This window comes from Melozone crissalis, unplaced genomic scaffold (genome assembly GCF_028551555.1).
Source record: "Melozone crissalis strain CALT ecotype California unplaced genomic scaffold, PUWL_Pcris_2 ptg000033l_1, whole genome shotgun sequence".
Taxonomy (NCBI): domain Eukaryota; kingdom Metazoa; phylum Chordata; class Aves; order Passeriformes; family Passerellidae; genus Melozone; species Melozone crissalis.
The window spans coordinates 11623999-11649975 of record NW_026535811.1 but is presented as its reverse complement, the minus strand read 5'-3'; the positions used below and the strand labels follow the sequence as shown (position 1 = coordinate 11649975).

Genomic DNA, 25977 nt, shown 5'->3' with positions numbered 1-25977 from the left:
CTCTCCAATTATGGTATACAATATTACTAAATCATAAGAGACCTTAAAAAAGGCTGAATGAATCTTCATGTGTACAAGTGAATGAAAAGCAAAGTACTATATTAGAGCTGGGGTGGGGGTGCTGGTGATTACATACCATAATTTTGTATATATGGAATTGTCTGTGAGCCTGTGCTCTTGCTCTAGACCTCTCTGAGTTTGTGAGGATGAAGCCACAGAATCCCACTCCATTTCCAGGCCCCCTCTGTGGGGAATTGCTTACCCAGAATTGATGTGTCCCTGACAGCTTCTCTGCAGGACATCTGATGGTACTGATGGAGGTTACAAGAGTGATCTGCTTTCTTCTGGAGAGCTGTTGTAGAGTCTCTATTCAGTGAACCTTCGAGATAAGGCTGCTGCCTGTGGAGGTCTCTCTTTCTGAGAGTGGAGCTGTGCAATTCCTTTTCTGAGAGTGGATGGTGGAGGAATGGTAGAAAAACTGCTGCACGTGGCAAAGCAAACGATGCTATTCCACTGTTCCTGGAAAACATCCATCAGCCTTAAAAAATCAAGGGATTTCTTATTTTGGTGTGCCTCCTGCATGGGTGTGTATTTTGGGCAGTGCTCTGCCCTGGGTGTGACATGCTGAGCCACACTTGTTGCAACACTTGGGCACAAAAACCACAAAAACAGTGCTGAGTCTTGGCTTGAATAAGTGTTTCAGTGCAGCCTGTCTGCCCTGCTGGGACATGTGACCAATGCTGAGATTTCTGTACTCAGATTTTTGTTTTGGTGGTGGCAGGGATGGTGCTGGTCAGCTCTATTAGAAGATAGCTGTCAGTGTCACCTAGTACTGAGAGACCTCACAATGGTGTATCTTCAGTGCTCTTCTCCTCCTTTCCCTGGGTCTTCTGAGGGCCTTTGCATTTGAACTGCCCTTTGCCATTTTGCAGGAGGTTTGGCAGAACCTTTGCTTCCAGGGACTCTTCCAGCAGAGATGCTAAAGCAGTAAAAACTGTCCTCCAAGTGTTTGGTGGGTGGCTCCTCTGAGGAACGACCTCCATGTCTGAGATGGTTGGATCTCCTCTTTTGGGGTCTCTGTTCCTAGCAGTGTTACCACTTGCTGTGTTCAGCCCCAGATCTTGAGGATGCTGTTTGCAAACACGTCTCTGTTTTGAGGTGCTCCTGTTCATACAGCCCAGAGCACCTCCTCTCCTCACTGTGTGCTCTACCAAGCCCACAAGATGTGGAAGCAACACTTAATGGAAAGTTTCACAGCATCCCATACCTCATAAAACCCACACAATTTTTATAAGGAAGGCTCACATGGAGATTTATATCAATTAATTCCATACATAAGGATGGATTAAGTTTCCTGTGGTGATCTTTTCCTGTTCAAATTGTGTGTTAAATATGGCAAAGTTTATGCAAAGCAATACCCACTTTCAGTGCATGGTGGAATCTCTTTAGAAGATGTGTCTTACAAGTTGTGCTGTATCTCAGGCAGAGGTTATGATCTTCATACAGAAATGGCTGCATGATATGATTTTCCCCATTTTTGGGGCAGTATAAGTATGGAAATACATGGACAGCACCACCTTCCTCCAGTGTAGTACAGTTTTTGCTTGCTTGAACTTCTGTTTATGAACATTGTTGGAGAAAGACCACTTCTTCCTTAATTTTGAGATTCATATCTCTGTTTTACTTCCTTTGTTTGCTGAACAGTCTGCTGCGTATTATTGCTGCATGCTGCTGCCAGTAAACAAGACTGGCTCTCTCTGTTAGGGCATTAAAGATTAGGAGGAGAGAAGTAATTTTTTATTTACCCATCCCCTTCTTGGCTCCCTTGCCCAGAAGTTGCTCCCCAGTTCCCCTGCAGTGGAGCAAATTTGGCATTCCATAGCAGGCTGCCTTTTTCCCCCATGGCTGTGTGAGCTGGGCAGCTCTGCAGAGTTCTTGTGACTTGGATTAGAGCTGTTTGAAGACCCAGATTTTTGACATACAATAAATTTAACCACTGCTAACATTTCAACATCGTTCTGCTGGGATTGTTTCAGGACTGAAGAATGTTTCCTTCATTGCCATGTGGCCTAATTCCTTATGACAAAGAGCTTTAGCAGCAAAAAGCGCTGGTGTGAATATAGCACCTGCACACACTCATGTTTAGTGTTCATGGACCACCAAAGATGGTATTTAAAACACACTTGCAGGCTGATTTTGCTGTTTAGTGAAGGAGTTACCTGAACAGCATGGTATTATGTTTGTATTTTGTTCTGTTGTTTTTTATTTATTTAAAGAACACGTGGGGGAGCAGCCAGGCTGTGAGGCTGATGCTTTTACAGAGCTGTTGTCAATAATTTACATCAGGTAACTCAGCTTACAAGCCTCATTGACTTGGTGTTCACCCTGAGAAGGGGTGTGAAGGACTCACCCCACCTTTGGGATAGGGGACCTGATGGGGATGGAAGATCCCTTACCTGTAAAGTTCTGCCTCTCCTGCCAGCAGGCCTGTTTGGCAGGATGGGAAGTGATCAGATATGATCCATGGAGAATGATGATAGAATTTTCAAGAGTATTGCCAGATGTCATGAGTTTAGTGATTGGTTCTCACAACTTGGCCAACTAAGTGAGAATTTCTCCCCTTTTGGTGCACGAGTTCATATCACCTGATATCCTGAGCACTTGTCCTCACGTGCCTGCATCTGCTTTCTCCAGAAATCAGAGTCCCAGATCACACTTTGGCATTTGAGAGGGACCAGTGGACTCTGCTTCAGCTGATGTACAGCCAGAAATGATTGATTTGAGTAAAGAATGTCTCCTGCAGAGGGTCCCTGTCCTTGTGCACATCTGCAGTTGTCTCTGAGTGAACTGTGGCTCCTTTAGGGGCTCCGTTCTGCCCCTTGTTCCCCTCAGCCCTGTGCTGGAAACAAGATTCTGTCCTGGGGGGGTTCCTGCTGCTGCTGCAGTGTATTTGCAGCTGAAGCTCTGGCTGGGTGTGTGTTACTGCCATTTGTTGTGGTTTGTCATTCAGGGCTGGTAGAAATAAGGGAAAGTGATGGATGTTGCTGCCCTGAAGTGGCTTGCAGGAGAAATGGGATAAAAAAAGAAAAACCTCCCAACTCTTTGTGTATTCTTGAATCACACAGACTGATGTCTTGTCAGAATGTAACTACATCAACCCATACTTCAAAGGGAAAGGTCAAGTCATGCCAAAATCTCACTTTTTCACAAACTCTCTGGGTTTCATCTGTTGCCTCCTCAAGCACTCCAGTAGGAGCACAGCAGGAATGCACAAGTAAGACTCTTAGTCTGGCAAAAGTGGATTGGCCTGGAAAATTGAACCCAGGACAGCTAGCACTTCCTTGCTTATGAATAAGAAATGTAGAGAGTTATTTATATATATAAAAAAAAAGGTTGTCTGGCTCTCACAGACCTCTTCACACCTCCTCTGTCTCACAAAAACACCCAAGGTGTTTTTTTATAGTAGCAACAGCTCAGTGGCCTTACTGTCACATCATGTTTGTCATGGGAGACCTGGAGTCTTTTAGTAACAGCAGGCAGGATTATTGACCCTATAGCATATTTACAACTGCATGTAAAATATTTAGTTTGAGTCTTCTTTTCACTGGTTATCTTTTTTGTTTAGAAAAAAAAGTCCTTCAACATTAGTTAGACATTTTTCCAGATTCCTTGTTCATGTATGGAGTCTTCCCTGGATAGGCACCATGTGTATGTGTGTATATTTGTGTAGATACATATATACATATAGATGTATATATATTTGTCCAAATGTACAGATGTTGTTAATATTTAGGAGAATTATCTTCAACTGTGTGTAAGGCAAGGCTTGTCAGCAGCTGTTAAGCAAGCTGGCTGTAAAAAACAGTAACTAGAAGAATGTATTAATACATGCTATCAAACAAATGTCATAACAGCTTGTTACATTTTATTTTTTTTTATGATGGGCACAAATAATGAACCCTAATTGTCTCGCTGAGTCTAGGGTGATGTTAGCTTACTTACCTTTGCCATCAATGTCCTTATAGAAATGATGTGAACTATTAAACAAGCTTCTTTATGCCAGTAAAGCGCTTAAATACAGGCTTAACCTTCAGTGTGTGACACTGTTTTGAAAGTTAAATGGGAGTAAATGCCCCTGTTATGCTAAGCAGATGCTCCAGCACCTTACCAAGTCCTTGTCTTGGCTGCTCCTGGGCAGAAGAATCTCTTCTAGAGCAGAAAATAACTAGCCATGTTGTACAGCTGCCACGTGGCCAGCAGAACCACAGAGGTGCCAGCAGGGAAATGGGACAAGTGCCACGGTGCTGGCCAGGGTGATTTGCTGCTAGGGCAGCACAGGCGTGGTCTCTCTGCTGGGAGGGCACAGCACTCCCCACCTCTGTCAAAAAGGCTGCCAAACACAACCACATAATAGAAAAACGGGGGAAATGGATTCTTTAATCAAATAAACCAAAGTTTAGTGTGATTTGCTGTAATTAGTTTAGTAGCACTAACATTAGATGGCTGCAAATGGGGCAAAAGGCATAATTTAGAGTGTTTGAACGGTATTAGAAGATCTCCCAAATCTCGCAATGGCTTTGTTTTGTTTCCTTACAGGTTAAACATACTGCTGGCTGGCATGAACCCCTTGTATTTCCACGCAGTGAATGTAATTTTACACTGCCTGGTGACTCTTGTGCTGATGTACACGTGTGACAAAGCTGTGTTCAAGGACTGTCGCCTTGCCTTTGTCACGGCGCTCTTCTTCGCTGTGCACCCCATTCACACCGAGGCTGTAAGTATGTGCCACCAAACCCAAAAATAAATGAATTCTTCAGAATTCTGATTTTTTTTTTTTAAGGAAATCTCTAAGTCATACAGAATATTGTACTTGTGATTTTTTTGCTGTGGGGGAGCAAAGGTGGGAATGTGCTCTATTTAAAATAATTTGTAGGAGTCATTAAGGAAAAAAGCACATTCATACTTGCAGTCTTTGTGCTCTGGAACTGAATTCTAAATGGTGGTCCTAATCAGCCCTGCTGGGAATAAATGGACAGTCAGGAGTTTTCTGAAACCAAAGAGCTCAGTGAGGCTGTGCTCTCCTGCTGGGATATTGTTGCATGCCTTCAGTCATCTCCTGTAGCCATCAGTTTTAGGGAGGAAAAGTGAAGGCAGCATTACTGTGTATTCTGGAGGAGCTCTCTCTGACAGAGGTGGTGTGACCCATGGATCAATTAATATTTATTTCAATGAAAAACTAGGAGAATCCTTTTCAGAAAAAGAGTTGTTCACAAACACCAGCATAAGTATACAGAACAGCAGCTCATATTGGAAATTTTTCTGTTTGTTATAAGAAAACATTTAAAGATGTAATCATTCCAAAACTGCAGTCTGTTAGCACTAGGAGACACTTGTATAGCTAAAAGGAGTCTTGCTGTCTTGGAGAAAGAAAGGTGATGTCCAGCTCTCCACACTGCAAAAAAGAAATGCTCTCATTAGCTGAGACACCACTGACATCACTGCTCTCATTGCAAGCCTTTGTAAATGGGGGAGGGAAACAGCTCCTGTGGCTGAGAACTTTTGAGGAGAGATTACCTTAATAACAAAAAGCCACAAGCTTTGGAGTTACTCCCTGTGCTGTGTTGTGTGAACTAATCAGCTAGGCTCCTTTTGATAATACAGCTTTATATTTTAAGGGAGGTTTTAGATGAGGCCCTCTTGGAATTTATTTTTGTCTGGGTCAGAAATTTAAAAGGTTAAAATAAATGCCAGAGCTCTGAATATAACTTAATTATGTAATCTCAAAAGGGGCGAGATTTCAAAGGGCCTTTTATTTGCTATATGGTGATTTTTAGATCCTTATGAAGGAGAATATTGAAATAACTGTAAAAAAGAGTGTTTATCTATTCTTCTTCAGTATTCCCTTTTTATAAAAAGATTTTGTTCATTAATCTGTAGGAAGAAACTCTTGCAAACTCAGATTGCTCAGGAGGAATAAATTCTATAAATTCTATCCTATCCCTTTTTGGTGATAAGAGTTCATCTCAATGTTACTTACATAGTAAGTAATTTTCTTTAACAAATTTCAGTACTGGGAGTTGGATGCATTTCTCATCTAAGCCTATTATACAAAATTAAAACAAATCCTTAAAATTGGCATTTTCTATATACCTTAATTAATATTTTATTAAGTAAGGAATGAGTTTACTGTTGGCTTACTCATTTGTTTTGCCAAGCTAGAAATGCAGCAGACAAAACTGAGCATACCCTACACTGTGGTGGTGTTCACAGGGATTCCAGGAAGAGGGAAGAGACAAGGATCTGACTCCATGTTTTCAGAAGGCTGATTTATTATTTTATGATATATATATTATATTAAAACTATACTAAAACAATAGAAGGAAGGATTTCATCAGAAGGCTAGCAAGGAATAGAAAAGGGATTATAATAAGATCTTGTGACTGACAGAGAGTCCAAGACAGCTGGACTGTGATTGGCCATTAATTAGAAACAACTCAATGAGACCAATCACAGATGCACCTGTTGCATTCCACAGCAGCAGATAATCATTGGTTACATTTTGTTCCTGAGGCTTCTCAGCTTCTCAGGAGAAAAAATCCTAAGGAAAGGATTTTTCATAAAATGTATCTGTGCCACTACACTGTCCAAATAACATTTTGGTATGCTGAGGGAGGATAACACTGAAAGATCAAAAAATAGTAGCTTTGAGCATGGATTATTGAGGCCGTCAGTGAGTGTTTTACTTTTTTAGATGTGTTTTTACACCTGTGTGTCTCCTTTCCTTTCAGGTAACAGGTATAGTAGGCAGAGCAGACGTCCTGGCCTGTCTACTCTTTCTGTTGGCTTTTCTCTCCTATAATAGGTATGTGGTAACATCATGAGATTCTTTATTCTGAGGAGGGGACCAGAGGCAGTGTCAGTGTTTCATGGCTGTTGGCAGAGGTGCTTCCCACAGCTCTGCTGTATGGAAGTGTCCTGGCCCCTGCTTGCAGCCATGGTGATGCTTATGAGAACAAAAAACCACTGAGCCAGGAGTCAACATTGACAGTCCCTCTTCACTGATGACCATACAGCAGAGGAGGGCTTGTAAAAATGGTAAAGAAATATTTTCAATGGAAGGCAAATTGTCTGTGTGTAGAGTGAATAGCAGGCAGACACATGCCTGCCTTTCAAATGTGTGCTGTGACTGTGGGACTCTGGAGCACCTGGTCTGAGAGAGTTAAGAGTGTGTCTAGACCATTAGTCATCCTTTTCAGGTGAAAACTTGGCACTGCTTGCTGCTCTGTGTTCTAAAGTTGGAACTGAACAAGGGTAGATACAGAAATAGCTGCCTTGGATGGGGTTTCTGCACCTTTTGCATTATTTGCAGTTTGAAATAACATTGTTTGCATTCAGAAATAGCACCATGTCATCACAGCTACAGGGAGAAACTGCTGATATCCCTGTGGGGCTGTCTGCTGCAAACCCACGGTGCTGTTTTTTTCAGAAGGTGTGAAGCACAGTGACCCCACAGGAATCTGTCTGTTTGATTTCAGCTCTTTCCTACCTTCTCCCATGTGACAGGGGCTTGCTGCCCAGTCTGTTAGTGATTAGGACACACCTCTGACTCAGGGGACTGTGGGTGGGATGGAGGAATTTTTGCTTGCCTAGTGCTTTTTGTCCCAGAAGGAGAATTAAGCATGTGTGTTCCACATGACAGAAAGCAGGTGTTTTCCTGCCTTCCCTGTACTTTGCCTTCCCCTGACTGTTTCAAGTCTACTTTATTTTTCTGCTTGTCTTTGTTTCACCTCTTGTGCACCAAAAATTGCAGCAGCTCCCCATATTTTCATCTTCCCTTCCTGTCCTGTGGCTAAGCCTTTTCTCATTTTAGATTGTTCATGTCTTGACATGTTTGTGTCAGCCATCTTAAAGCATTAAGGAAAAGTGTCTCAGTATTTGTGTGACTAGGAAACATGAAAATAGCAGAGAAGTTAAGATATTTCATGTCAATTCTGTTTTTCAGGAGTGTGGATCAGCTTTATGTTGGGGAACATTTCCCTCCCACTGCCTCCCCATTCTTTTTGCTGCTTAGTTTATTCCTTGGGACGTGTGCAATGCTGGTGAAAGAAACTGGAGTCACTGTGTTTGGTGTGTGCTTGGTTTATGACTTCTTTTCCCTCTCCTACAATGGACTCAAATTGTAAGTAACTTGTTATGCTTATGGTGCTTTTCAGGTGTTTTCACCTGTTAGTCTAAAATATGTATTATTATGGTATGCAGCACTGGGGGGAGATGGACTTGCCCTGCTGAATTAGATGGATATTTGACAAATTTGGAGGGACTCACAATTGCATTCTGTGTTTTTTTTATTTTTTAAATTTTCTTTTATTTTAAATTTTTTGTTACCCTTTTGCTGCCTGATTACTTTTGTTGGGTAAATCGACCAGATGTGAAGAACTGACCCCTGAAATGCTGAATTCACCCTGGCAAGACTAACATTTATTTTTAGTGTGGGAGTTCTGACTGAAGCATCAACATCCTGAAGTTTCTCTGGTTTAACTCCTTCCATTCACAATGTTGGTTTGATTATTCTGGCACAATGCTTTGTGTTTAGAAATGTTATATAATGTTTAGTAGTAAAACCAGGTTTGATATTTTTTCATCCATCCTTTCAGAATGGAAAAAGAGGGAAAATACCCATCCATTTCTGGTTGGAATAATTAGCAGCTCTCAGAAGTCACAGGAGAAAAATAAAATACTTTCAAGTTTGTACCCCTCACCTACTTAGTGTCACAAATAACTATGCTGTTTTCCATCTCCATTCACGGTCAGAAGTCTTGGTTTATTAGAATATTTTTATTTTAACCATTATATATGGTTTTTATCTGTTTTTCTCCCATAAGAGCTCACTGCTCATGAGAATGGGAGGTCTTGCTCCTCATATCATTTATTTGTGTTTTCACTGGGGCTGCCCACCGGCCCTGGAACCTGTCACACCCTACATGAGCTTGTGTGCATCTGGGTTATAAAAGGGACACTGAATTTGTGTTTCTGCAGTGAATTAAATGAACAGAGCTGGCACAAGGTGAGAGCAGCAGCTGCAGGGAGGAGAAGGGGGACTCTCGGGAGCATCCTGGCTTCCCTCCCTTTGTGGCCCTTTCTCCAGGCCCTCATGGGGACAGACCAGTTTCAGACCTGCCCTGTGGCAGCACTGGCAATCAGCAGGCAGGGGATTCCTCCTCTTTTCACTGGATAAGTAGTTCCTAATGGTGTGACTGGTGGGTAAGGAGCCAGGGAGATTTCTGGGGGCTGACAGCCAGCTTGCTTGTTAACACTTGTATTTACACCCTGACAGGCTGTTTCAGGAGCTGCCTGGCTAAAGGGAACACAACTGTTAATTAACTGCAGGAAAATCTGTGCCTTCCTCCTCCCTCCTTTCCTCAGTCTCCCCCTTTCATAGGCCCACATTCCAGGGGGTCTCTTCAAGCTATTTTTTTGTTCCAGTGGTGGCCAGTTGGCCAGATGTGGCACCATTTAGCTTGTAGGAATGGAGCTCTTTAGTCCAGATGTGCTGTATTTTCATATCTCCTCTGGTTGCTTGTACTGAGCATTTATCTTTTTGTGATGCTCAAGATTTTATGATTGCATTTGACTTTAAGGGGCAGCAGAAAACAAACAGCCTTCTATGTGCTGCTGAAAATTCCTCTGCTCCTTCTTCCAACCTCTCCAGATTTGTTTTCTGTTTAAAAGTGGTGGAACATAATTTGTTTTCTGGAGCAAAAAATTAGGAGTGACACCACAGTGCTTCCCATCTTAACAGAGGTCGAGAGAACAGCGTGATACAGGAGTGCTCATCTTCTCTTGCTGTCAAGTCTCTAGCTCTAGTTAGGAACCATTAAATACTGTCCTCTCAGCACACAAAGGCTTTTTTTATGGATTAAAGCAATGTTGTCTGTTGTAGTTTTGTTAAAAATAGGTTAGAAAACTGAAAATAGAAACTGTTGTAATATGCTGGTGTTCACAGGGGTCCCAGGACGAGAGAAGAGACGAGGACCTGACTCCAGGTTTCAGAAGGCTGATTTATTATTTCATGATATATATTATATTAAAACTATACTAAAATAATAGAAGAAAGGATTTCATCAGAAGGCTTGAAAGGAGTGGAATGGAATGATAACAAAATCCTGTGACTGACCAGACAGTCCAAGACAGCTGGGCTGTGATTGGCCATTCATTAGAAACAATCAACATGGGCCAATCACAGATGCACCTGTTGCATTCCACAGCAGCAGATAACCATTGTTTACATTTTGTTCCCGAGGCTTCTCAGCTTCTCAGGAGAAAAAATCCTAAGGAATGGATTTTTCATAAAATTTGTCTGTGACAGTAAAATAGTTGATAATTGTTAAATTATCAACTTTTAACTATTAATTATCAACTATTAACTTATTGTTAATCCTGTTAGTTTGGTTGTTATATTGTAAAAGAGGTTTAAAGGGTAGTTATAAGAAATACAGTACGCAATATACCATAACACACCTCAGTAAAGTGCAGCACCCCCCACTGAAATGAGCCAGCCTGGACAGAACTGTAATGGGCCAATCCAGTGCCTTAAACCTTCATGCAAATGAAGGATCCAAAAAGTAAACAATCCAAAGGGACAAAACCAGGATAAAATGGGGCTTCTGACCCACTGAATCTGTGCTGCTCCATCTGGGACATCCCCAGTGACGGCGCTGCAGCATCCCCGATGGGAGCACTCCTGCTCAGCCTGGGCCCCCCATGCTTCAGGCCTTTCTTTTTCTTATTATAAAACCTGAAGTCACTTTAGTACCAGGAGCCTGCTCTCGTTTTTAACACTTTGATACAGCGTTGTGCCGATTTCACAGCGTTCAACCTTTGGTGAGTAAAAGTGCACAGAGTACAAGTCCTCACATCCTTTTCTTTCCCTTTCCCTGCCTTTTCTCAGGGGGAACGGGGCCATTCCCCAGAGGCCCTCCCGGCCGCCCGTGCCCGCTCCGTGGGGCTCATCGCTGTCCGGCCGGGAGAACGGGAAGCAGCAGCAGCAGCAGCATCGCTGTGCCCAGCGCGGCGCCTGGAGCTCCTGCCACCCGCCCGGGCCCCGCGAGCAGCCCAGCCTGCCCGTGCCCTGCAGGGCCATCTGGGCCATCCGCAGGTACTGCTGCACACCCCTGCTCCCTTCACCTTGTGTTAGCCCTCTTTGTCCTGAAATTGCTGTGGGTGTTTATAGTAGGAGTCCTGGTAAAACGTATGTATTGTATAAGTGGCCTTGCCCCAGTCCCAGTTGTTCTAAATGGGCTGCAGCTGTGATGTCCTTAATTGGGCGGCAGCTGTGGCTAATGAAGATAACTGGGATAAAAGGGGGTGGGCTGGCTGGTTGGGAAGAGCCTTGGAGGAGCCCTGATGAAGCAGTAGGAACAACACTGCTGTGAAGAGCTGCTTGTGAGAAAACCGCCCTGAAGGTATGGGACTCTAAAAATGTAATAATAACAATATGAATACAACAGTTGTTCTTGTGTTACCGGGAGGAGGTGGAAGGAGGGTTAAGGGAGAAAGGAGGAGTATATCTATTGGAAATCAGGGCAACCCCAATGATGGGGAGAGAATGATGCATCTGACTCCATGGCTATCAGAAGGTGTAGCAGGCAGAGGGCCTGCAAGGCCTGTCTGGTGGTCAGCAGACTAAGATAGGAAATGCTGAGTTATGATGACTGGACCTAGGAAGCTCCTTTTTTAGCCTCCAGACCCTTGCTTATCTCTCTGTAAGACTATAGGTCACCTCCCTTTGACCCTTACGATTGGACAATTCCTAAAACCCCTGAAACCTGTATAAAGGGCTACTTTTGCCCAGTTTGGCAGAAGAGCTCCCTCAGAACCTTCACAGAAGATCTCAATAAAGGCTGCATGAGGTTCCACCCCTGTGGAACCTCACACAGCCTTCTCCTCTCTCTCCCTGTGTCTGCCAAAGGCCCTTAGCAAGAAAAGAGCTGAAATCACAAAATGAGCTGATAATCACAAAAGATCTGATGTCATCAAAACTTGCTAAGGTAGCCAGTGGCTGGGAGCTGCTTGGGAACTCAGGCTGTGCTGAGCAGAAGAACTGTGCTATCTGGCCAGGGATACCCTGAAACCTGACCAAGGCTGCATTAAGAAGGCAAATTAATTACTTTATTATACTATATTACTATACTAGATTAAACTATATTATATTATGTCTAAAACTGAATTTGCCCAAGCACCCAACTTCACTCAGCTGCACAGAATCTCGTGACTGTCTGCTGATGGACAGTCTGCACACATGCTTGGCCCTTGTGAGAAACAACTGCTCACTTTGGAAATTTCAAAACGTTTATTATACCTTAACAAAGATACAACAAAGGACTACATAAGGAAAAAGTTGCAGTGCTGAGAACTGCCCCTTGTGCACACCACATGGCTGGTTCATCTTCAAGAGGGGTGCTCAGTCTTTTGTACCCCTGGGGTTGCATCAGCCAGCCCTGGCCCCTCCCAAAGTCTGTCAGTCAGCCCTTCTTTGCCATTTATCAGTGCAGATGCTTTCTTGTCACTGGATTGGAGGTCAGGTATTGCCATGCTGCCCCCCTGAGCACCCCCAAGCTTTTCCATTCCCCCCTGCCCCATGCCAGGGACACCTGTGCAGCTTCTTTGTACCTGTCCTGGACAGCCCAGGCTGTCTGATGGCAACAATACAGGGGGGAAAGGGAACTGTGGGGAGAGCAGAGGGCATCTGAACTACAATAACATAACTGTACAGCACTAAGGCTTTTCTTAATATTCACACAATAGTCATCTAATTATCCATCTACAAGACCCCGATAGGCCAAGGAAACAAAACACCATCACTTTGGGTAAATAATCTCCATATTGCATTCTACTTTGGCACAACACAGCAGCAGTGAATGAGAGAAGAATTGTTTTGATCGTTCTTTTCTCTGCTTCTCTCGCTGCTTTTCTCAGGTTCAGAGAATGTGAATCCCACAAATATCTGAGGACATGTTAGTGTTTTTGTTCTCTTTGATCCTTGTATTTGTCCTATATTCCCTGATGGATAGTATCATAGAATTGTTCAGGTTGGAAAAGATGTCTAAGATTATAAAGTCCAGCCATTAGCTCAGCACTGCCAAGCCTGCTACTAAACCATGTCCCTAATGCCACATCTGCACATCTTTTAAATACCTTCAGTGATGGTGACTCCACTGCTTCCCTGGGCAGTCTGTTGTTGACAACCCTTTCAGTGAAGAAAATGATCCTAATATCTAATTTTAAACTTCCCTGGTGTGTCTTGAGGCCATTTCCTTTTGTCATGGTGCTTGCTACTAGGGAGAGACTGATGCCCACAACAGGGGGCAGGAGGTTAATATAAAAAGCATTTTCTGTCTTGTTCCATCATCTTATTCCTTGTTTCTTTCACTCCTGTTTTTTTGTGCTGCTTTCTCCCCTCCTTTGCTTTGTACTTTTTCCAGACACCCTCCCTCTGCCCCCGCTTTTGGGAACATCCCTTTCTTGCACAAAGGGAAAGCCCCTCGCCTCCCAGCCTCTTCAGGGGAGGCTGCAGAAGCTGAGCTGGAGAGCCTGTGCACGTGGGATGGCTCAGGAGCGAGCTCCTCCACGCTGCCAATTGGCATTTGCTTTTTGGCAGCTGCCTCTTCAAGTGTTGTGAAGGATTTGTGCACATGGCAAACCGAGCCCTGCATGTACATAGCTGCTTTCTGTTTGAAAAGGGGCTCTCGTGGTGGTGTGAGCTGCTCAGCTGCTCTCTTCTCAAGTGACTGGCTGTGTACAACACACTTGCAATGGCTTGCTGTGTGAGAGTTGGCTGTGGGATGCCCAGAGTGGAGCTGGCTTGGTCCCAGTGGCTGAGAGGGATGCCTGCCTGTGAGAGTTGTGCTCTTGACATATTATATGGTATGAAGCAGGAAGAACTCAATACAATTTCTCTATTAAAATACATTCTGTGTTTAAAAAAATAAATCCTTGCTATAGAAGAAAAAAGAAAAGATGAAGTTGCTGTTGAATCTGTAAGATTCATTATGCAATTTTTCCTTGTAATTCACATTTGTCTGATTTGTGTAGGTCTTCTTGCATAGCAAAAGGATGGGGGGAAAAAGCTTTAAATATTTCAGAGGCTCCAAAATTGGTGGACAGACTTGGCACAGTGAAGTAGCTTCAGGTATCTTATTTAGTCTACCAGGTTACTAGTTGTAAGGTTTTAATTAAAATAAAGTAGCAGGGCGCTAATCTATACTTTTAAGTACTTGTAATGTGATCAAGTAGGTTTCTATTTAATAATAATTTATTGTACCTCTTCTTACTACAGCAACCGAAAAATGCTGGAAGATGTAATGGAGGAATTAAGGGAATTGGTCTAATTGGCAGTAACTGGAGCTAGTTATGTAAATTCTTGATGCAGAGATATTTTTGTTCTTCATTGTCACTTGCTCTTATCTTCAGCTATCCAGTGAATATGTGGGTTGCAGTCCCAGTTGCCTTTAGGAGTAAGGAATGAGTTAGTCTGGAGGAAGTTGTAGGTTTTATCACCACTATTTATTGCAATTTTGGGGAATGCTGGCATATGCTACTGAGATGAGCTAACTAGAGTCTCTTGTGGGTTTGATCCACCTCCCTGAGTTTTAAAACCTGAAGGAGGCTTGTGAGTGTATGTGATATAATTTTCCATATGATATAAATGGGGAAGGACAGACAGGAACTTTCATGTCAGGCTTGTACTTGAGTTTGGGGTAGGCCTCAGTGCTTTCACTCTGGTGTGGTCTGTGTCCTGTTGAAAATCACTGTCAATGGCAATCATCTCTCATTCTCTTTTTCATGATTTGTTGAAGCCACTGAAAACTGGGATCTATTTGTAAACCTTTTTTCTTTTCTTAATTGGTTTTGGTTATGCCATGTTCTATGTGCCTCACACTCTGTGTTGCTAAATGTGGTCCAGCCCATGAGCACCTCCAAGCCACCTAATCACTCTGAGGGTTTTGAGCTGTATAAATAGCTGGGGACTGCAGTCTAAACTTCTTGGAAAACAAGACTCCGCAACAGCTTGCATACTTTTGAAACTGAAATCTCTGTTTCTCTTCGGTGTCCTAGAAGCTCATTTTTATTGTGTCTGCTGGTGGTGAGACTCTTCCCTTGCAGTGGACCATAGACTGGAATTAGTGCTGCTATTTTCCATGTGTATCAACAGTTGCGTGATGGTTTTTTGTAGGTTTTTTAGTTTATGTATTTTATTTTAATTTTTTTGCCAGGTTACAGAAAAAGCAGGTGTACCTGGAGCTGTGCCCAACAGCATCACTTTAAATCTGTGTTGTGTGTGTAAAAGAGTGTGGGAGCTCACTACTCATTAACATTGTGGGAACCAGGCCCAAAACCCCATTGATCCAAAATCCAATGAAATCCTAAAGACTGTAGCAGGGATAAATGGGATCTGATGGCTAAACTGGTGGTGCTGTTGTTCCCTCTTACAGCAGCAAGGGAAGGAAGATGGAAATGCTCTGCAGAATGTGGTGCATTCCAGGGATGTCTGTGCTGGCCCTAAGTTTGATAGACTGTGAGGAAAAATATGTTGAGGTCATACCTTATCTTCCCTGAGTCCCTGTGCAGTGTGCATGGTCAGGGGTTGAGCTGAAACAGAAGCTGTCCTTCAGCATGAGGGAAGAGCAGAGGGAGAGTGGAGGGAAGGCACTGGCACACAGTGTGGGACTGTGCAGCAATTGCTTGGCTTTTCCTTACTGCCTCCTTCTATTTCCAATCTTTTATGTAGCAGTGATTTTTAATTTGTTTTTCTTTTTTGACTGATATGATAGTATAGAGTATAGCACATTTCTGCTTAAACATGAAATTACTGTTGAAAAGCAGAAGTGTCAGCTGAATTTCTGTTCCTTTCCCATGCCACACAGTGCAGTTCTAGATTTGTAACTGATAAGGACAGAGCAGTGTGACCACTTTCCCAGATGTGGGCTTTCATGTGTGCAAACTTCACCTTTTCTCCAATTTATTAGAAAGTGTTTGATAGGAAAATGTGGGTATGAAACTGCCTGGGTTATAAAAGTGAGAGGAAAACACTTCCTGTTAGATGGGGTACAACTTTCTTAAATTTTGGTACAACTTTCTTAAATTTTGGTGAGTTGTTCCCAGTTGCACTTACCCACCCTGGAGGTCAGTGGTGGTCACTTTCAAGTGCAAAGCACAGCAGCAAAAACCAATGTGTGTCTCTGAGAAAAGCAGCAGGGATGTAACTATTGTTTATGTTGTGTATTTGCCCCTGACTAAAATGAGGCAGGAAACCTGGGTCCTTGTCTCTGGCCTGAAAGTTCCTTGCCATGCAACAGCAAAATAGCAAGGAAGTGTTAAAGGGCTTTGCAAACACCCTGCAAAAGCTGGTGGAGAAATTCCAGGGCAGTTTGGGATTGTCTGTGGTGAAAAAGGTCTGGGTATGGGGATAAATCACATGGACTCCATTTCCTTCATGGTGGGAAAAAAAACCCCATTTATTCACATAACTCCTTTTTATGGAGTTTTCCAGACCTTGTGTGTGACTCCAATTGCTCAGTAGCTTTCTTGCCAATTACTTATTGGTGTGTAACAAGTTGTCACCCTGTATTGATTGGTCACTTCAACCCTCCGTGTGTACGTGCAGGAAAAGTTGTTTGTGAGAGATAGTTGTCATTTTTCTATCTAAAACCAGTTTATACAGGTGCAGGTTGTTTTTCACCCAGGAGCAGATTGTTATGCTAACGAACTGCTCACACCAGAATTGCTTTCACATGCGAACTTGCAAAATGCGAGCCTGACAAGGCCAGCCATTGATGTTAGGAGAACAGGCTTGCTTTTATGAAGCCTTTCTTTATGATTTTTCTGCCTTACTGCAACGTCTGGGAGCCTGGCAGTCAAAATGCTTTTCTTCTTTAGGAAAGCAAAACAAGTAATCTGGAGCATTAAGCAGTAGAGCCAGCCCAGGCTTTTTCCTTCCTCTGTCACTGGTGATGTCCTCAGGGTTGCAAGATGTTACAAATAAAGGATCCAGCTCCTAGTCTGTGATGCTCTGAGCAAAGGTTGGTATGAACTCGCTCTGTGTGAAAGCAGAGAAAAGGAAGTGCTGCATTGTCACTGGCTATAGGCTGTTTTCTTTATTTTTCCTCTTAATTTATATTTAAAATTGAATTGAGAATTGAACAACACAGGTTTGTTCCAAAAGGCAGGTAGGGCCCTGAGTCCCAAGGCCTGGGGAGGCACAGTGAGTGCTGAAAGATGGCAGATTAGGTAAGTGTCATTGCTATCCTGGGATCTGTGGGATGCTGCTTCTGGGGTGTTGCAAGTTGTTTTAATTCTGGCAGGTTTGCTAAGGCTCTGTCATTCTTGCTGTTTAGTAAGCTTAAGTTATGAATGAAGTTTGGCTGCCTCTGGGGAGGTGGATTGCAGAGGTGGATTTGGCCTGTGGTTTGTTCCTCTCTGAATTCAGTTCTTCAGGTGGCTTTTCCATTGTGAGTTGGAGCAATAGCTCTCTCTGCTGCTGTGTCTGTACAGTCTGTGTAGGAAATGCTGAGTGACTCTTTCTGAAAGCCAGGAATTCCCCTGCAGTCAGTGACAATATTTATTGTCATGCACAGATGGCACCTGAGGCCACCAGAAGGCTCTGCTAGTCTGGAAACGTGTGAGTTGTGGGTGCCCCTGTGCTTACAGCCATGGATTCAGCCAAGGATTTACATGCTCTGCCCTGGAACTGTCTTCCAGAGAACCCTTGTGTAATCTTGGGGAAATAATTACATCTCTCTGTTCCCATGGCATGTGCTGGAGGATGAGGCACAGTAATGCATGCTGCTTTTCCCTTTGTGTGATGTGCTGGTTGTCTTCTGTCCCCCTCCCAAAAGACAAACAAAGCCAAGGATTCTCTCTTAGGCATGCTTGTGCCATTATGTGTCTTATTTTTTGAAATCTTCAAGTGCTGTTTCAGTACAAGTAACTGAACTCATTGCTTGCAGACTGAAGTTTAGTTAAGAGCAGCACTGCTTTGATATGGTGATGACTAAGGTTGCATGAATGCAGAAAAAGGCTTGTTTAGACCTCATTGTGCTGCAAAATATGCACTAGCCAGATAAGAAAGATCTGCTTTAATTTTGGCCTCCTTGTGTGTTTTTATTGTGACAGTCTTTAGTTACACTATCACATGGCTTTTTCTTTTTTTCACAATCCCTGCTGGAGTTGTTGCCCAGAATGGATGGGGATCAGTTAATGAGTTACTATTTGATATTTTGTTTTTTCCTGGTCCAGAACATTGCCCCATGCCCTATTTACTTCATGTTATTCAAGTCCTGCTCTGAGACAGATTTACAGCTTCTCAGTAATTCCTCTGTGTACACACCACCAAGTGCTGGTATTTCCTTGCAGTTTGTTACATAGGTCTGCAATCTTCTAAAGTGCTTTTGGCATAGTTTCTGCATGTGTAACTTCCTTACTGTTCAGAACAAGTGAAGTGAATAGCCAGAAATTTTATAGTGGGGAACCACATGGATGTTGAGTTGGATTCACCTTTGTATTTACTTCATGGACATGTGCTGGTTGAGCAAGCAGACTGTCTGCTGGCAGCAGGACACTGTGCTCTATAGGAGTCAGTCTTGAGAGGTGAGGGACCTCTTCCTTTAGATATGTGCAGACTGAGGAGGCACAGTGATACGATGTTCCCTTCCAGACCTGGAGAGGAATGAACCCAGCCCAGCATGTGCAGCTTCTTCTGGCAGCCCTTTCCTTCCTCTCTCTCCAGTTAGTTGCCCTGCCTCACCTGCTGCAGCCTGTCCTCATCTCTTCTCTTGTTTGCTTTTCCTTAACATGTAATTGTTCTGGTCTTTGCTCCTCAGGCTTTGCCTTTTGGATCTTGCTGCTTCCCTCAAGAGCTACTGTGTTGGTCTCACTCCCAAGGTCCCTCCTGTTCTCCTGTCCCCTAAGTCCTTGCCAAGCCAATTCAGGGGCCCTGATCTGTGTCCTTGTACTGCCTTTTGTGTCCTCCCTGTGCTCCCCTCTCCTCCCAACTCTCCAGTTCAGTCTTCTGCCCAGCATGGGGGTGAGGTCCCTCTGGATGCTTTCAGCACTCACTCTCTTTGCTTATCTCCTCCTCCCCTCTGCATGGGTTTCTGCTCTATGGGCTGCAAAGCCCAGTTTCTTTTTGACCTCATCTCTCCAGCTTTGGGGGTTCAGCTCTCCTCTGTCCTGTAGCTAATATACTGATTTTTTACTTGGGAGTTTTCCCTGTGCTCTCTGCCTGGGTTTGAGGAGGAGGGAGCATGGAGAGCCAGGCAGAAGCCAGGAGCCTGCTCTGCTCTGGTGCTTGGGGTGGCATGGAGCCACAGCTGATCTCACTCTTGGCTTCCCTGTGGCTGGAAAAGTAGGCACTTGTGCATGCAGTTGTTTGAATAGAAGAGGGTTGGTTTTAAATTTGACACCCTTTGTTGGATCTGTTTCAGCCACTGTTCTGGATAGCACTCCTCTTGCAGTGCAGAAAAACACCTCTCTCCCTCTTTTTAAGTACTTCCTAGAAGGAAGAGGAAAGTAAATAATTTCTCCTTATATTGACAGTACCAAGAGGCCCAGTTCATTTCAGTAAGCAGCAAATAAACTGAAGTAGTTTGCCTTCATGTGCACTGAATGTCAGAAAAAGGGGACAAGACTGAGTCTGATGTTACTTTCCTTAGCTGATGATGACTTAACATGTTCTAGCTTGGTTTTTTTTTTTTTTTTTTTTTTCTCTAGAGAAGATTATTTAGTCCTTAAAAGATTCTTTAGACTTTGATTTAGTTCATGAAAATCCATTTTTGTGGAAACTGTGCCTGGGACAAAGAATGGTGCTGTGCAAAACAAGAATCAGGGGGAGAAGTTAATGACTGGTTTTGGGTTTCTTTTTTCCCCATCTTCTGAAAGATGCTGATGGCTTATTCATTCGTGTGCAGAGGGAGAAGGTTTTTTTCTCTCATTAATGGGAACAGCATTTAAGCCCTGCAGTTGCAGTCACTTCATTGTACATCAGCCTCTTCTGTTCCCTGTGTTGCTAATTGGAAATCCCCAATTTGTAGGTGCAGCCTGTGTGTCCCAGAGCTGACTCACAGGAGTCTCTGTTCATTCCCTTTGCCTCACAGGACTGCCTTTCTATTCACAGTTCCTGGCAGTCTCATTAAAGCAGCGTTTGAAGCAGCAGCGTGCCCGTGTCCATTGGCTTTCTCTGAAAGCCCTGTAAACCACTGTCAAAGAATTAACAGCAGCTGAGAAACAGGAACAAACCCTAATGGCTTGCAAGGTCATTTTCCCTGCAGTAAATCTGGGTTAGTTTGGCACAGAACAGTATTTCAGTCACCCAGGAAAAAAAAAAAAAATACCCAACCACAACACCTGAAGATGGATGATACTGAGATTATTGCAGGTATTTCCCAGGGTAGCAAATCTAATTGAACAATTTCTCTCTTACACTTTGACTTCCAGGCACATTTTTTGACATCTTTTTGGAAACTTCTAGGCTGTTCTCAGGAGTAAAGGACTCAGCTGTACCTACCTACCTCATTAATGACTGATGCTTTCCAAGCTGGTCCCTGTTTCCTCTGTGAGCCTGGTAATCACAGCATGTATTAAGGGAGGGACAGCAGACTCTCAGGACTAAGTTACTTGGCTTTAAATGCTCACAGGCTGATACAAGCAATCATTTGCTCAAAATAGAGACACCAATCTCATCAAGTGTGACTTTATGTGGATGGTTTAGGTTGTGTGATAAGGGTTACTTTGATTTTTTTAATATGAAGTAGCTGTTGAGATTTAATATTTGGTTAAAAAGTCTAAAAAGAAATCTGCTAGCATGTGTAATGCTTCTCCCATCCTCCCTGTATGCTTTCCAAGATGAACAGATTCTTCCCTGACTAGAAACTTAATCTTCAACTTAATCTAAAGTAGAGTATTAAATCCTCTTTCACATTTCTAATGCAGTTATCCCAATATTCTTTTCCAACGAGTGCATTAGAAACCTTAATCTTCTACTTGGCTTGGAAAGGCTGGAACACACTTTCCTCTCTTGATCTTTGAAATACAGATTTTCTGTTTCTATTCTTTTAAGCAATTTCCAGAATGTGAATATCCAGGAAACTGCAGTGCAGAAGGGACTCTTGTAAAATGCATTCCACATTCCCAAACATCCGTGTTAAAATTCAGAAATTGGCCAAAGTAAGCTGAGAAAGGCGAGGCTTGTGCTTGGGCTGTTGGAATGCTGCTGTTGTGTGTTTGCTCTCCAGGTCTGACAGGTCTCACAGCATCTGGTGGCACCCAGCTTTGCCTCATGAGTTCTCATTGCCTGCCACAGCTGATCATGGAGTGGTTTAAATGATAATTTCCAACTGGAATATGTTGTGGTGGCTGTTTTGATTTCCTTTTTTTTCTCACCTCCTTTCTAGAAGTTAGGTTGTCTTAAGAAATTATCATTCTTTTTCCATGTGGGTAATGCAGTTGTTCCCTCTGTTTAAAGTTTTGGTTTGCAGCATGTTTGCTGTAGATCCTCTGCTTCGGCTGAGGGCTGAAGTCTGCTCAAATCCCTTCTTTTGTGACCTGTGAAATCCCTTGGTTTTGCAAATCAGCTCTGGCATAAGGAGATATTAAACATAAAATTATTACTTTGAAACTAACTGTGGTTGCACTTTGGTTGTGCTAGTGTAAAAAGTATGGAATAAAGTACTGTTCCATTTCATCTGTGAAAGATGCCAACAAACCCTCTGGGTGTTACTCCAAAGAGGAAAATTAGCAGGAAAAGCTTGACAAGAAACTTTTCCACTGATTGTTCACAATAAAATTCAGGGAAAGAGTAATTATCAGTTAGAGATGGAAGGGAGATGGAACATTACCTTTATATCCTTCCATAAAACACAGCTTTATCCCCTCATACACCACTGTTACACACACAGTTCCTTCTAGGCCATGTAGGAATTTCTGCAGAGACCAAGCTGGTGTAAAATGATGGCCTCGGGGTCTCTTGGAATATTTTGGTATTATCTGATTTAATTACATTTACCATAATCTCTGCCTAATCTCATGACAGCACCTTCTATCACTGCAGCTGTGAGTTATGTGTAAAAGTTGGAAGCAGAGATATTCTTTTTTTGTTTTCTGGCAGTAAACTCAGTTAATTTGTTGTTGTTCTCCCTCTTGTCTCCTGTTCTCTCCACTGTTAATTATATCAAACATTCATTTCAGCAGATGAGTTGTTTACAATACAAATGTTTTTGGTAAAAGCATCAGGAATTTTACAATACAAATGTTTTTGGTAAAAGCATCAGGAGTTTTTATTTTAGAAAGCTGTCACCTGGTCTGTGGTCTAAATGTCTGCTAATGCTGGTCTTTCTGATCAGTCTGTGATGATCAGCATTCCTTGCTGGTCTTGGCTGGCCCACTGTGGATTCACTGTCATGGCCGTGCCTGTGGTCCTGAGTGGTATCTCCATCATGGAATTACTCACTATGGAAAGTGAAATTCCTTCATTCATGGGAGGTGATGGATAGCTTTCCAGCCAGAGGGCATGTTCATGCATTTGGTGAGGTGCTGTGCATTAATGTAAATAGAGGAATTTTTGCATGATGCTTCTTCAAGGGAAGAAAACAACCCAACAAAGAATTTGTTTTACTTTAGGTTAGGATTTGTCTGTTGAACTCCTATTAGTATAGTTAACAAAACAGAAGAACACTGTGGGAGCACCATATCAAACCAGGGATCCATCTAGCACAGTGTTCTCACCATGGTCATTACTGGGTGATTACAGAGAAGAGAATGGCAGTGGGGCCAGGACAGGGTTATCTTTCCTTACTGTGGCTGCTGAACGTGTGCCAGGCATTGATTTAGAGTCCATGGGTCTGGATGCTGTATCTGGAGCACTGTGTTTAAGACTCTCCATGGACCTGTCCTCTATGGAGTTGCCTAATTTCCTTTTTAGAACTCTTCTCTCCTCTGGCTTCAAGGGCCTCTTGTTGCTGGGAGTACTGTGATTTTAATTACACACCATATAAAAGAATCTTTTTGTTTGCTTGAAACCTGATAATTTCATTGGGAACCCTTTGACTTTGTGTGATAAGAAGTAGAAAGTAATTTTGCTGGTTCCCTTCCTCAGGCCCTTCATCATTTTACAGTACCTCTGTGTGTGCTCCCCTCCCAGGGTGGAGAGCCCTGTTCTCTTGACTCTCTCCTCACGCAGACACCATTCCATGTGTCTGATGAGCCTTATTACCCTTTCCTGTACCTCTTTGATCTCTATTAGATCCTTTGGGAAATGGGCAGAGGAAGGGAAAGCCTCAGAATATCATGCTGGAACTCAGATTTTTATTCATTGCATTCTTACTTCTGTTTTTCACAAGCTGCAATTTTTTTTTTTTTGGTGCTGATTTATGGCATTACTTTTTAATTTATTGTTCTTTTGTTTTGATTGGAGTCTGTTTAGGTAATGTGTACAGTAAAAATCAGAATGGAAAAATGTGAGTGTATTTTATTACTGTGTTTTCTGTTGTGTGTACTGGCTTTGGCTGCATCTGCCTGGCCTGTTCCCCATTACAAGGGAAGGGCTGCAGTGAGATGCTGAGCTAAGCTGAGATGAGCCAGGATGATTTTGGGGCCAGAGATTGCACCATGGAAGTTTGTAGTTGCTGTATCTGGATCTCAGTTACCAAGGTGTGGGTTTGCAGTATATCCTTCTCTTCTTAACTGCTCTTTGGGGATCAGTAATATCTCAAAGAAACCTTGGGCAGGGCTTGTGGGCTGAGTAGAAGGGCACAATCCCCTTGTGTCTGTGCTCTATCACTCAGGGAGAAGCATTACCTCTCTAAAACAAAGGGCAGAAAGTTTGAGCATTTGCCCAAATTCACAAACATAAAATGTGACTTAAAGCAGAGACTTAATCCAGGATTTCCCAAATCAACAAAAGTTTTCCTCACAGCAAATTGACAATTCCTTTCTTAAAATTTTCTGAAAGGATAGAGCCCCCTGTCATCCTCTGCTTTCCTGGAAGCTGAAATCTTCAGCATTTGTTGCTTTTGAGTACTAAAATCTAGACAGTGCAAGCCATGAGAGCTGCTGTCCCATGGCTTTCATGTCACTGTTTGTGGCATTATTTACTTTGATCTGATTTGGCCTCCGGACTCCATCAAAAGTGCCTTTCAATGTGAATTAATTAAGAGAACTCTATTTTCTTCTTTCAGTTGCCTTTAAAAGAGAAATGCTCCCATGTGGCACTAAAGAAGGGGAGAAGAGGGTTTTTTCTCTGCACAAGCTGTGCTTCTGTCATGGACCAAAGGCTTTCTCTGCCTTCCCTTACTCTTTGGGAGTCTGCTGTTTTTATGGATTGAAGGTGCTTTTTCCTGGGAGTTTGGAAATGCCAGGACAGAATGAGACTCCCTCAGTGGCCTACCAGCCCAAATGAGCAGCTCTTTCATGAGGAAGATGACTTTAATATTGCAGCCGAACACTTAGTTAATTATGAGGTGTGAATAAGGAATATGTTTCACAGTGCCTTGGCAATTTTCTGAGTTCACTGATCTGTAAACAAGATTATTCCCTGATAGTCCTTCATCTCTGCCATTATTGCACAAGGATATTCAACTTTAAATTAAATTAAAAATTATCATTGTTAAAGTTAGTTGAGCCATGGCTAATCTTTTGAGAATGTTTCCAGGATTAACTATTTTAGATTTGCTCAGTTATTTGGGGAAGAGAGATTTTTTTTGTCATCCTTCCTGTGCCATTTTTATAAAGACCACACTGCAGCAACCCTTTGCTGGGAGATGTGAATTAGACCAGTTTTTCTTTCTTTTCAAAGTCCTTGACACTTCAGACAGCTGATGTTTTAGAGGGGAGGTGCTTCTTCAAGGTACATGGTGGCTTTTTAACAGTTCTTTGAGCTTTTGCTAACCCAAGAGCAAGGGACTGACTTTGATTCCTGACTGCCAGCTGTCCAGCCCAGCTCTGCCTGTGGCCCTCAGCCTGTTTGTGTGGGATGGGAGTGACACAGGCCATTGGTGCAGAAATGTCACACAGTTTGTGATCTCCCTGGCTTATGCAGAGCTGTAACTCCTTGAAGGAATTCTTACCATTACTTGAGTGAGCATCATTGTAGATTTTTAAGGTCAAGAGGGACCATTTATGATCATCTAATCTGAATTAGAGCATGGTGCAAGAGACAGAACTCCATGTAAGAATGACTGCAGGAAGCCTGCATTTCCCTGTGAGCTGTGTCACACATCTGTCAACAGCCCTGACTTTAAGGACTTGATGTGAGGGAGTATTTGAAATAATCCTTAGGTGGAGGGTTGCAGCAGTATGCCATTCTCACTGTTAAAAATGTCCCTATTTCTGGTTTGATCTGTCTAATTCCAGCTGCCAAGCACTGCATCTCATTATGTCTTTTTCCAGTAGATTAAACAGGGCTCTCCTTGCTGAAAGTTTTGCAGCCTGAAATTGTTGTTTTATTGTTCTTCCAGACAGACAGAAGGCTGGGCTTCCTCTGGGTGCATCCACTCAGCAGTTGCTGTTGTGATGCAGTTTATGTATTTGGATTGGAACCAGTCTCACATCAGATAGTTGGGTCCTGCTAATAATGTGTCTGCACTGGCATGGAGATCAGAGTGGGTGAAGCAAGCTCTCTAAGCATTTGCCAATCTTTGTTTTGTTTGTTTTTTAGAATTTTTTCCTTTGGATGTCATGCTAAGCTGCTTGAAAGCAGTGAAATGCAGTTATGTTTTGCAGTGCAAAACTGGCATATTGTAAAAGCTTTGGGTAAAACCAACTAGATTAGGGTAAAATCAGCGTATCTTTGATAATAAATCCCTGTGGAGCAAGAACAAGCTCTTCCCATGTGCTTGTTGTGTTTTTAGCACAAAAGTGTTTCAATCTTAATTGGAAAATTAGTCATATGAGGAGGTGCACTTGATCTTGCATCTGCACACACAGATG

At 42.9% G+C, this 25977-nt stretch overlaps 1 protein-coding gene across 1 annotated transcript in view; it reads left to right on the top strand.

Moving 5' to 3' along the window:
* The window catches only part of TMTC1 (transmembrane O-mannosyltransferase targeting cadherins 1), a 139001-nt gene that overhangs the window by 7589 nt on the left and 105435 nt on the right, over nucleotides 1-25977 (top strand). Inside the window, exons 2-5 of the mRNA XM_054281921.1 lie at nucleotides 4597-4774; nucleotides 6789-6862; nucleotides 8003-8179; nucleotides 10949-11155. Of these exons, the coding sequence (XP_054137896.1) occupies nucleotides 4597-4774; nucleotides 6789-6862; nucleotides 8003-8179; nucleotides 10949-11155 (636 nt within the window). The remainder of the gene's footprint in view (nucleotides 1-4596; nucleotides 4775-6788; nucleotides 6863-8002; nucleotides 8180-10948; nucleotides 11156-25977) is intronic.